Here is a 13259-nt window from a genome sequence, read left to right as displayed (position 1 = left end):
ACTGCTATATGATATCTTTCTTCAACATGTAGAATGGTTTATAGATGATATTTTGGGATTACTTTAAGGGTTCATGTATACAGTTAGTACTAATGATTCAAACAATTGTACGTAGTCACATTCAATTTCAAACTACAATAAAGATTGAAACCCTTCTCATGTTTATGTCCTCTAATTAATTTGTTAAAGATAAAACATTATTGTTGACACTTCATTTTGTGAATAAACCCTAATGATGTACAGTATGTCTATGACATTGGGTTTTATTTTCATTTGATTTTTTTAGGTACTAGTCTCTTAGTGTTTGTGCTATAACAAGACAGTGAATTCTGATATCCTTTATTCAGTTATTGATTTGAAATTCATAATGATAATTTCCTTTGTTTTTCTTGCAGAAAAGACACAGAGCAGATGATGAAGTAAACAATAGGAAAGTTTTAGGTGAGTCTTTGCAAATTTTAACACCAATATATTTCCTTTATTTAATACCATTGTCTTTTTCTCCTGCAAACAAAATTATTTCTTTTGTGGGACAAGGTCCATTCTGGTTTAGAATATTTGAATGAAAGCAGGAAAATTAAAGCTAATCATTACTCTCTCTCTCTCTCTGAATTGGCAATGCAAAAGAAAAAAAGAAAGAAAATTACCTTTTGCAAAAGCAAATTGGGATTTTCTTCTCAAATTATATTTTTTTACTCATCCATTTCTTTTTCCAAAGTGGGTAATGATGGATCAATTGCTTCCAATTTGCTTTGAAATAAATAAAAATCCCAGATAAATCTAGAGCTAAATTTACATTACACAATATAATGTATTGTAAATGTAGCAATGTTGTAGACAATTCCATAATACATGTATTCAGCGTATGGCTCCCAGACATAGTCGATTACTTTACAAGATCACCTGTAATATATCCAAAAAGTCATCTTGCTAAAATAGGTACAACAGCTGTGACTAGTCATCAGATAAGACCTAATCCTGACTTGCGGGTTGCTAGGCAACAACATCTACTAGAATGATGTCACGGTGAGAAGGGGGGAGAGTCTGAAATTTCATTCTAATAATAGCAAAGTTATGAAATTTATAAATGAATGAGGGTAAGTGCCCAATTTGAGATCCATAGAATGATAATAAGCATCCAAGAATCTGTACAACAGTGTATATGCATACATTGTACAGATGTTTGGAAGCCGTTTTGTACCCCTTTCATAATCAGCTCTTTTACATTACACATTGAAGTTTATCAACATGCATTCCTCACTTAAAAGCAGTAAACACTGGTGATGTTTTACTTTTTATTTAATACACGCTACAAGACCATTCTCCAGATGTTTTTTAAAAGCATGAAATATTAGATTTTTCCTGTTTGGAAAGTAAACACTTTTATTTTATACTTGCTTCGTTTCGCTGGTAAATGTGGATGTATCTCTTCCTGTACAGCAGGCTTGGATCATTATTGCATTTCTTAATTTTCTGATGACATTATGGATCATTTGACCTCTGATATTACATGAAGGCAACAAAACTTATAATATCCCATTCACACCGCCAGGCCAAAGTGGTCAAACCAATTTTCTGCTTTACTGCACCACCATTTCTCTACCTTGTAATGTGGAGAAGTTTACCGCTTTTAAAGATCAATGGAAATTTTCATCTGTGCATTTCATACTGCACCTTAATACTGCCTTTCACTGCCTATTCCTTTTTATATTCAATGGGGAAGAACTTTGAAAGGGGTGTATGATTAATGTCCATGAAATACTGAGGAAAACTTGGTGTCTGGTTTATGAAGTTATAAAGATTCACAATCCTTGTGCACCATGAATGTTGTTGCCATCAAATATTTGCACTTTAAAAATCTTAAATTATTATAATTATTATTGTTTTCCCGCTAATTAGTTCTGAGGGATCATATGTGGGTTCCATTAAGATGGAGAGAGGTAAGTGTCATTCAGTTTTTATTTATTAAGCATGGTAAACCTAAAGTCAAGTCATTTTTCTTTTTTCTTTGCTCAAAACTACTCCTCCCACTCTTCTATTTTCCACAGCAACGGTTTCATGCCCCCGCAGATGAAGTCCGGAGGGGGCATGAAGGGTTGCCCCTGTCCGTCCATCCGTCCCCCCACTTGGTTTCCGCGCAATAACTCGAAAAAATATTTAATGGATTTAAAAAAAAATTGGTGTGTAGGTAGATGACACCAAAATACAGGCCAAGTTTTAATTTGGAGCCCACAGGTCAAAGGTCACAGCTCATTAAATATGCGAGTTGGTTTCCATGCAATAACTCGAAAAATATTTAATGGATTTAAAAAAGTTTTGGTGTGTAGGTATATGACACCAAAATACAGACTAAGTTCGAATATGGAGTCCGCAGGTCAAAGGTCACAGCTCATTATATATGCGAGTTGGTTCAAAGGTCTAAATTTGTTCATTATACGCATATTGGTTTCTGCATGATATTAAGTTCAATCATATTGAATGAATTTCTGATCGTGCTAAGCGGGGGCATCTGTGTCCTATGGACACGTCAAATTTCTAGGTTTTTTTTTTTTCTTTTTATAAGGATAGACATCTCTCTTTCTTTCATCCTCCTTTTATTTTATTTTGCTTTCATTTCTCTCCCTCTCTTCCCATTTCTTTATCTTATTTTCCTTGCTCTCTTCCTATCCTGATTGTGATAAAAGTGATTATCATGCTGTGTGAGATCAGTTCTACCTTTTATCTTAGCTCATAAACCATGAATCATTATCATCCAACTCACTAAGTTACATTTCAATAATGAATGTTCTATCACCTGCTCTGGGTCTGAGAAATAACCATAAAACATGCTTTAATGCAGTTATGTGACTAGAAGCAACATTTATTCACAAAATTCTCTCCTCTTTGAATATGCAGTCCAACTCATACTTTTTTTATGCAAACTGTACATTTGATCATGCTCAGATTGAAGGAGGCATACAGTAGTACTTCATACATGTAACATCTATGGATCCAGGAAGGGGAAAGGGGCACTTCTTTTTTCTTTTCTTTTTTTACTGGCAAAAAAAAAGTTATGTAGCAGAGTTTTCCTCTACAACAATTTTATTTTTTTTACCAGAAAAAAAAGAAAGGAGGCAAAGTACATGTAGGTTTCCATTCACATGGTCATTAAAACACTAGCATCTGATCACCTGCTGTAAATATCAAAGTACATGGACCAAGGGTTGATGCGCTTGATCAGTCATTCATTACAAACAGAGTTACCAACTGCTCTCACCACTACTTTGATATTAAGTATTAATATGATTGCTACTAACGGCTAAATAAACCACAGCTGGACAGCGCTCTGTTACAGTGTAATTAAAGTCACCATGGATCCATGGTATTCACATCAGATACCATGGTGATATATTCAGGGTATATCATAAAAACAGACTCAACACCCTGATCATGTTGTGGTTTTATGATGTTTAGACCCTTGCAGGGGTTCTAAATGTACAGCGCGCTTTTAAAAAAAATGTAGGGGGGTCACTCTTTAAATTAATCTCTTTCTCTTTTTGAAATAATATATTTTCAGAACAAATATTGGTGAATTCCTTTTCTGCCAACTTGAGAACCCTGTTTCTAATAAAAATTTATTTTTGATAAAGTTTGTAATGACAGGAGATGTAATCTTATTTCAGTCATGTTTTATTATGATTACAATACATATAAATTCACCCTTAATTTGGTTCAAAGAAAAGAAAGAAAAAAATATATATAGAAAGTGTCATGAAACCATAAAAAAATATCAAACAGAGTTGATAATTTCTATTTTTAGTTTTGATATTTGTTAATTGTTTTCGGGCTGCTTCTCTTTATGTTTATTATCTGTCATTTTATGGCTATATAATGAAGATGTATATTCTTTTCATAGAAGGGTGTATGCAGTTTTGTGTTATGTACAGGTAAATACCATTTAATAATTTTGAAAAAAAGTATAATTTATTGAATTTTATACTACCTTATATGAGAAAGGGAAGAGCAACACACACATGATATTACAAATGATTGTCTTTTGATATTAAACTTCATTAATATTCTCTAATACTTCTTCTATTGAAACCAATTTGACATCAGAGTTGACATCCTTTTAGAAAGGAATCTATTGATACTGCCAAGCACTATTAAACACCTGTTATTTTCAGGAAGCCAACAATTTTTACTTTGTTCCAAGTATTGAAGTGGTAAATATGTTTTACAGTGATTGTTCTCCTTAGAAGACCCTCTAAAAACATAAAAAAGAAACAAAAATTTTAAGGACATATTCATTTAACCTTCACTTTTTTCTCCCTTTTATTATTTTTTTTTCAGTTGGGGGTAGGTGATGTGGTACAGGTAAAGAGAGGAGAATTCTTCCCAGCTGATCTTGTTCTTTTATCATCAAGGTGAAAACATTATTTCATTGCTCAACCCTCCTGAATTTTGTTTAATTTTAAAATTTTGTAGAAAAATGACCTTCTTGACATGCAATGGAGAGACTTTTTTGACAAGAGAAATGAAAGGATTTATTATTATTAATTTTATTTGCAATATTCATGATGTAGAAGTAAATTTGGTTCAATCCAATCCATGAATTTGTTAAGCACCAATATCTACATGTAGTTGACAACCCTAAGACACTGATTCTTATGGAGATAGTTTTATTCAACTTGACTATAAGCCCGCATGTATCTCAATTTGATATATGTGAATGATTTACGTCAGAGAGCAATCTGCTATGCAATCATCTGGTAGATGGTTTCTTTAAAGGATTGTAATAATCGCAAATCCATCTCTATCTTTTGCATGCATTGTATTGTTATTTTTTAAAGTGTCCCTCAGATGTTGTTTTAAATTGCAATAGCTTTATAGCAAGATGGGGTGACAAACATCAGACAGAGTATTATGTAGGCTACAGTATATGGGACAGCTAACCACTTGAGTGAAGCTTATCTTGATGTTAGATCAATTGGGGTTAGGATTTTTTTATGATCACAACACCAGCCCCAATTTTCACTCTTTCTACCCTTTACATCAGTGCCCCTCAAGCTATGTGTTACATTGAGACGGCTCAGCTAGATGGAGAGACAAACCTGAAAATCAGACAAGGTTTATCTCAGACGGCTAATCTCTGCTCAGAAGCTGATCTTATGACTGTAGATGGAACGGTTGAGTGTGAACTACCAAACAGACATCTCTATGAGTTTGTAGGAAACATCAAACTAAAGCGCAATCAGACAATGTAAGTCTTATCACAGATTTTTACAGAGTTTGTGTTGCTTGATTAATTCTAAATTCAATTCTTTTTATAAGTGCATTAAAGCTATCAAAATCAGTGTCTTGTAAAACTTACTTTGCTATCAGTGAATTTACATATCCTACAACTGATATGAATTGTTAATCACCACACTCTATTTGAATTGTGAGTGTGATCAAGTTAATAATGTAGAGCTTTGAGAGAGATAATGGAAAGAAAGTTTCAGTATATCAATAAATAAACCCTTTATCATGTGTATAATGACATCTGATTAACTGATGTGTTACAGCATAATAAGCTATCCCCAATGGGTTCAAAACCCATATACTTTTCTTCCAGGGCTGTACCCCTGAGTACGGATCAGATTCTTCTTAGAGGAGCTACTCTAAGAAACACAAAATGGATCCATGGTATCGTCATCTATACAGGACATGAGAGCAAGCTATTGCTGGTAAGAGTCTGAAGTTTTGATCAATATTTTAATTAACATTTGGTATAACTTTCAAATCTTACAAAAAGCAAGGTGACTTATGTTCCCTTTTCATAAATTGATACCTTGCGAAAATTTTTAATTTGGCATTTGAACAGATTTAGGATATATACAAATTATATTCTGTCTGAAGTTGTGCGTAAGTTGTGTAAATCAAGTTGTGGCACAAAGAAAATAATAGAAATCTCTTTTCTTCCTCATTATTAGTAAATTTGTATATGCATTTTCCATTGCCAAAAATTTTTGCACAAAAATATACCATGGTCTAAACAGGACTTTAGAATGTATACAGGAATGAGCAATTGCTTTCATATACTTTGAAGTACATTGTATAGGTAGACATTCTTCAATTATTTTTTGTTTATGTTTTTATAGAATTCTAAGACTGCTCCATTGAAGAGATCAACCGTAGATAGAACAACCAACATCCAGGTAACACAAGCCTTAGTAATCGATCATACAGTTGATTCTTACAACTGATTGCTTATAATAATCAATACAATCAACCATCAAAATCACCCCTCTGATTAATCACTAAGATTTGTGCAATGAGATACTTGTATGATTCAGGGAGACCCACTGTGTGTGTGTGGGTTTTTTTTTTTACAAACATAACTAATTTTGTATTCTTTATTTCTCATAATATAGATTTGATTGTAACAGTAAAACAAAAAAAATTTAATTCACATTTAAGCTATGTTTATTCATTAAAGAATTTGAAATGTGAATTGTTGAGTAGGCATTTAAAGTTAACCCACAGACTCCTGAATTCTGTGATTTTAATATACAGGGAGTGATGGATTCAATTATGCACCAGTTCAGTAGGTCATGTAAAGAATGCCTTGAGAATATTGCTTTGAAAGAAAGATTGGAGGGGGGGGGGGAGGGGGGGGGGTGGAAAAGAGGAAGAATCAGGATACTTTACATGGCTAGTCTGTATAAATTTACAGAAGAGGAAAGGGAGGGGGGGTGAAAGAAGTGGGCATTGCTATATAGATAAGAATAGGAGCAGTGTTTATATTTACATATCTACCAACTTGCTTGCTGATATTGATGGAAACAAAGTAATAAGTCTTGGTCCTCTTTTCTTTTAGATCTTGTTCTTGTTCCTGATCTTAATGGTCCTGGCCCTAATCAGTGCCATAGCAGCGGAGATCTGGAACAAGAAACACTTTCACAAGGATTGGTATCTGGGATTTGAAGGTGAGTTCTTTATCATTAAAGTGAAATTGTGTATCTAAGAAATGCTGAGTATTGGAAATGATGTTTTCAGATTTTATGAAATTACATTTCTACCAGTATGTTGGTAAAGAGAACTGCACTCTAAATTTCTAGTTTCTTCTGGTGCCTAAAAATTATTTATTTCAATTTGTATGCTGAATACACTTGTGATATTTATTCTATTTTCCAAGTATTAGTTGTAGATTGTAATGTTTGTCATTTAAACACATGGTTGGAATGATCAATCAAATGATTGACAGAAATAACTGAAGTCAAGTGAAATATTTTTGTCAAGGTTTGATATTTTGTGTTCTTGTTTTATATATTAATGTTCATAAAATATTTGTGTACTATTGGTATAAAATTACTTAACATGGGTCCATAAAGTAGAAGGTTTTACGAATAGGAAAGATATATGATCCCTGTATTTCCACACCATAAAGTTTAATAAATATACAATAGTCTCTTGCTGTGTAATGTCTGATGGTCACAAGGTATCTATTAATCGTCATCTTGTTGATTTCTTTATTTTATTTCAGATAAAACTCCTAATTCTTTCTTCTTCAACTTCTTGACGTTCATCATTCTATATAACAACCTCATCCCAATTAGTCTTCCTGTTACATTGGAACTAGTCAAGTTTGGTCAGGCTCTATTCATCAACTTTGTAAGTTTTTACTTCATTGCATTATCTCTTTAAATGCTTCATTCAAATCTTCAGAGGTTTAGGGTTGATTGAATGGTTGTATCATGTTGGTAGTCTGAGAATGCCAGAGTATGATTTGATTTTGTCATATTTTATTAAGAACCAGTGATTTGGAACTCGGTTCCTTCTGTCTTTCAGATAAGCCACTTGGAATCCATCTTCAAAAGAAATACAAGACATGTTTGTAATCTAATTATTAGATTTGATATCAGGATTTCTCTCACTATGGTTTTGGTTAAGTGTTCCTTTTTTATATATGTATTTGTATATTTGGTTTTACTATTGGCTGGTCTCCTACAAGATGTTTTACCTATTTGGCTATAGCCTTCCTCAATTTCTATGAACCATCTTATGTGCATTGTCACACTATTGTCCTTTCTATGTATTTTTATCTGTTGATATGTAGTGGAAAATTGAAATAAATTTAATTTGAATGAAATTTGTTTTCTATCACTTAGGACCTTGATATGTACCATGCAGAGACGGACACACCAGCAGCAGCTAGGACATCTAATCTCAATGATGAACTGGGTCAGGTCAAATATGTCTTCTCAGACAAGACAGGAACCCTCACACAGAACATCATGGAATTCAAGATCTGTACCATAGCTGGCATCGTCTATGGGTATGATCAGTCTTCCAATGCAAATCCATGATATATACCGGGGCAATACATTCTCCTATGGAAAATTTGTAAAATTGTCAAAAATGAATTGCAACCTCAGACTGAAACTTATTTCATAATAAGGATAACATGTTTTTACTATAATTTAGTTCTATTCACTATTGAATTCAATTTAATTCACACATATGCATGGAAATATGAAATAATTTTTATTTCATTAAAAAAAAAAAGAATTAAATAATAAATTTGAGATATGATATCATCAGCCCACCTAATTGCATACTCATGATGATATGGGTTACCTGCATTACAAAATATTGCTATACATTTAAAATTCAAAACATTTTGATCCACTTTAACAGATTTTGATAAAATTCTCATATTTTACAGCCCTGTTTTGCCTTTTATTTTTACTCTTCTTATTCAGGTATTATAATTTTCAGCCTCGAGCACCCCTTTCACTTCTACATATAAACACTTTTTATAAGTTTATCAATATAGTTATTTTTAATGCCCACTAAGTTTTATCTTATTGATATTCTTTTCAGTGATAACCCTGATGTTGACATCTTCAGAGATAGCAAGATGGCAGACAATCTGGAATCACATGTAAGATCATGGGAGCATTTCATAAAACAATCATCAGTGATTATATTCTCTGACAACTGTTACATGCTAACAAAACCCTTGTATCTGATTGGCTCAGAGCAAAATTGCAGTGAAAATCACAGACCAATTGTTTCATGAAACACTGTCACAGAGTCTATTATTTTCTTATTATCTTTGAAGACAAGTTAAATCAAACAACTCATATCTGTATTTTATCAGGTATCTCTTATATTTATGCAAATAATTACTGTAGTCTCAAGTACATCTGACCAACAAGATCAAACAAGGGGCATATCAATTACATTTTGATGAATAGTTTATCTGCTGTGCTGTTCCTGTTTGCTAACACTCTGAGTGGCAAGATGTTTTATACAATGATGATGGTGGTGATGATGATGATGATGATGAAGATGATGATGATGGTGAAGAAGATGATGATGATGATGATGATGGTGGTGGTGATGGTGGTGATGATGAAGATGATGATGATGATGATGGTGATGATGATGGTGTCAGTATCGATTTAAGTTTGGAAATGCTCCAGTTTGCACATTTTACCAGATTTTGTAGATGAATATAACTCTTTCATAAGAGCTTTAATACTTACTCCTGCCATTGTGATACAAACAATGCTTATTCTAACCTATTGTAAGTGAGACTTTATAAATACCGCTGTATTCAACTCTTTGAAATTTGATACTGATGCCCTATACAATTTCTCTATTTATATTTATCCATCCCCATGTATATGATTGTTTATGTTAATATATTTAGTCCACAGCCCCACATATACGAATGTTTGTTACCATGATGGCTGTCTGTCATACAGTGGTTCCAGAGAAAGATTTGAATGATCAAATCATCTATCAAGCGTCATCACCAGGTAAATAAGCTAATAACTTAGTGAGAAACCATAAGGTTTTTTATGTCTACAATGATAATTATTACCAGTTAATCACTTCAGTTTATTTAGAAGACCTTGCTTCCATCACAGAGAATTGCTTCTTACATCAAGAGAGATATATATTTTTTCTCTTTGAGAAGAGTTCTGGGTAGTATTAGTGCCAACCTGTATATGGTATTTAACATTTGATCTAATATGCAATAGCACGAACTCTATGAGCATCATGTGATCAGTGCAGTAATGTATTATATACCACAGGCAACAGGAAGATCATGTGCGACCTTTAGCCAATTAAAACATCGACTCGTATTTAAAGGAAAGTGATAGCTCTGGCTTTTTGATGTACTATACAGATTTATATCAACTTGAAATATTCTTATCCATTCTTCCAGGATAATGAAGGGCTTATTGTATTATTTACCTCTATTGTTGTTTTGTTAGATGAGGGAGCCCTTGTAGAAGCAGCAGCTAAACTTGGATTCAGATTCATAGAGAGAACCCCAGACAGTGTAGAGATTGTAGTGGTAAGTTTCTCATCCATATTCAATTCAATTATTTTATTTTCCACTTTCAATTTCATATTTACAATTATGATACAATTGACATAGTAACATATAATCACATTTGAAGTACATACAAAAATTGATAACATTATTTGTGTAATTCAGTCTTAATCATGGAGGAATTAACCCAGGACAATGGGCAATTTTTTTACTGATTGGTCCCCAAATTGCCCCTAAATACATGTACCCTCAATACCATATCGGGGCAACTGATTTTTTTTTCCAAAATTGTCCCATAGCTACTACAAATATTTTTGAAATTTTTTGTTTCTTCAATTCTTTCCAGACCCCATGATTTGCTAAAAACCTAATGAGAAAGTCAATTTAACATGTTTGTACAACTTTACAAAGCCTAATGTTATTAAGTATTACCTTATTGTGTGACATGTGCCAAAAAATAGTCCCCGAAATTGAAAGAATATTTTCAGTAAGTTTTTAATAGTAATGGCCCTAAGGCTGAGCAGAATATAGCCCTTAAAAAAGATGAATTCCTACCTAATGAAATATCAAAGTACTTTGAGATATTTTCTTCTGTTTTCCCCATGATAATCATTTATCGAAAATTCATTTCTTTATATTTGATTTTTTGTGTTTCAGATGGGAAAGCAGGAAAAATATGAAATTCTGAATGTTCTTGATTTTACAAGGTAAGAGATCAAATCTAAATCATTAACACATATGAAGTGTCATGAAGAAGTATTATATTTTACATTGGTTTTATTCTCATGTGCCAAATTCCCTAATTGATTCCCTTAAATTTCAATCATTTTAGAGGAGAGGACTCTACTAATTTCATCCTCTCCACAGTTCATACATTGATTACTTCTTTAAGTCTTTGTGTAACTGAGAAAGCTTGCACTTATCTTTCAGGGAATTTATCCCTGTGGTTAATATTAAAGTTTTAGCTGTCAGATGGGGCGTTGTGATTAAAAGAAACAAAAGGAGTGGAAGGATAAGTGATCTACTATTTTGAAAATAATAGTAAGAATATCGTGCAACATTTACAACATGCTTGATACAAGTGTTTCTGAAGGGTATTGCAGATTTAAGATGGAAATGTACTAGTGATAGATCAATTTTAACTACAGCAAATCGATTTGAACTTGTTAATGCAAGAAGGAGATAATCAGTCAATTGCAAATTTGCAATTAATCAAAAGATTTGTGATTGAATTTTTTCAACCTAAATTTGACTTACAATCAATTGCAAGTATCTTGTAACACTCCATAAGTACTGTTTATGTCATTTTACTTTTTAAGTTCTTGAATGAATGAATTATACTCCTTATTCAATCACTTGTTGCCTTGTAACATATAAAGAAAAGGGTGGAAAGCTGTATACACAGAACATAATTAAAAAAATCATACTGTTAATGCATGTACAATATGCTGCACTCACCCTTAGTGAAGTAAAACGGTTCCCTGTAGGATTTAATCTTTGAAACCTTTATTACATGCAATGGTAGCTATGGGTATTAATACTGTACAGTAATAGAGTATGTAAGGCCAACAGAGGCCCATAGATACGGAGCGTTAAATGAACAATTTTACTATTATAATCATTGAATGTTTTCGGTTTTTTTTATTTGGTAGTGATCGTAAAAGGATGTCTGTGATAGTCAGAACCAGTAATGGAACTATTCTTCTCTTTTGCAAAGGAGCGGTAAGTTTAGTTTTCTTATTAACCATTCCGTATAGTTATAGAATGCCCCTATTATATACACATATTCTGCTCATAGACGTTTAGAAATTATTCTATTCTTGATCAGCTTAAAATTCTCTCTAACTTTCAAAAACATTGTAGTGGCTGTAATTATTTGATTTGATTATCATTAAGTGATTGCTCCTTACTCTATGAACATGATCAATGTTCACTTATATTTTAATATTCACTGAACTCATACATTTAGTACTGCATTACCAAAGAATAAGGAATGAGCAATACAAACAATGTGTAATCCTTTTTTTTCCTGTAGGACAATGTGATATATGACAGACTAGCATCAGACCAAGAATTCACATCAGATACTGTCAGACATCTAGAAGAATTTGCTTCAGAAGGTAAATTCAGGACTTCAATCTTACAGTATAGTTGTACAAGTGTTTATACTTCCTGTATTTATACATTTACTAGTATAGAGGTGTATAATTCAAGCAATGTTTAAATCGCCTGGCTGAAGTAGATGATACTTATTTAATAGAATATCATGATAATTTCTATATATATATCCATAGATAATACTACTCACTTACAGATATCATTGTACTTGTGGTTTTGGTTTCTATTTTGCCTTCGATTATGAAGATGGTATTGCCCATTAACAACTTTCATATAATTTACAATTTTTTTATGCTATCCTTTTTTCTTTAGGTCTCAGAACATTGTGCTTTGCATTCAGGGAGATTTCAAAAGAAGAATATGAGGTCAGTTTATTTTTGTTTACATCTCTTTTCAGAAATCTGTGTCTTTTGAACTCTATAGAAAATTCATGAATAATTTGTCTTCAATTGCAGTGTAGTTTCCCTACCTTACTTTTTGGTTGAGCCTGTCATTCCTGAAAAATAAGAGATAAAAATATAATCATGAAAATGTGTATGGTTTCATAATTGCACTGGTCTGAGCTTTCAAATTCCTGTGTCATGAGAGATATTGAATATCAGGGCTCCGTAACACAAAGCTTTATAGTTATTGATCGTAGCACAAATTTTTCAAAATTAGCCGCTAAGCTTTATGTTAGAGGACTCAAATCTTTAACTACATCTATTGGAGAAGTGTCGGAGTCAAGTGGATATGTCTCCGGACAATAGATCACAAAAATTGGGGTGTAAATCCCACTGCAGCACTATTGTCCTTCTAGGCATTGATCTGCATTTGACCAAGGTGA

General features: G+C 32.6%; 1 protein-coding gene across 4 annotated transcripts in view; it reads left to right on the top strand.

Annotated features, from left to right (window-relative positions):
* Positions 1-13259, top strand: part of LOC129260737 (probable phospholipid-transporting ATPase IA) — a 51837-nt gene that overhangs the window by 19815 nt on the left and 18763 nt on the right. For all 4 annotated transcript variants that reach the window (XM_054898692.2, XM_054898690.2, XM_064114536.1 and 1 more), the window contains exons 5-20: positions 396-441; positions 1900-1940; positions 4333-4406; positions 5039-5242; positions 5597-5708; positions 6123-6179; positions 6842-6950; positions 7508-7635; positions 8133-8299; positions 8848-8908; positions 9683-9791; positions 10254-10336; positions 10973-11022; positions 11968-12037; positions 12351-12435; positions 12746-12798. In XM_054898692.2, coding sequence (XP_054754667.1) covers positions 396-441; positions 1900-1940; positions 4333-4406; positions 5039-5242; positions 5597-5708; positions 6123-6179; positions 6842-6950; positions 7508-7635; positions 8133-8299; positions 8848-8908; positions 9683-9791; positions 10254-10336; positions 10973-11022; positions 11968-12037; positions 12351-12435; positions 12746-12798 — 1449 coding nt within the window. The remainder of the gene's footprint in view (positions 1-395; positions 442-1899; positions 1941-4332; positions 4407-5038; positions 5243-5596; positions 5709-6122; positions 6180-6841; positions 6951-7507; positions 7636-8132; positions 8300-8847; positions 8909-9682; positions 9792-10253; positions 10337-10972; positions 11023-11967; positions 12038-12350; positions 12436-12745; positions 12799-13259) is intronic.

The sequence above is a fragment of the Lytechinus pictus genome, unplaced genomic scaffold, assembly GCF_037042905.1.
Source record: "Lytechinus pictus isolate F3 Inbred unplaced genomic scaffold, Lp3.0 scaffold_19, whole genome shotgun sequence".
NCBI lineage: Eukaryota > Metazoa > Echinodermata > Echinoidea > Temnopleuroida > Toxopneustidae > Lytechinus > Lytechinus pictus.
The sequence above is the reverse complement of the archived record's forward strand: the minus strand, read 5'-3'. Positions and strand labels throughout refer to the sequence as shown.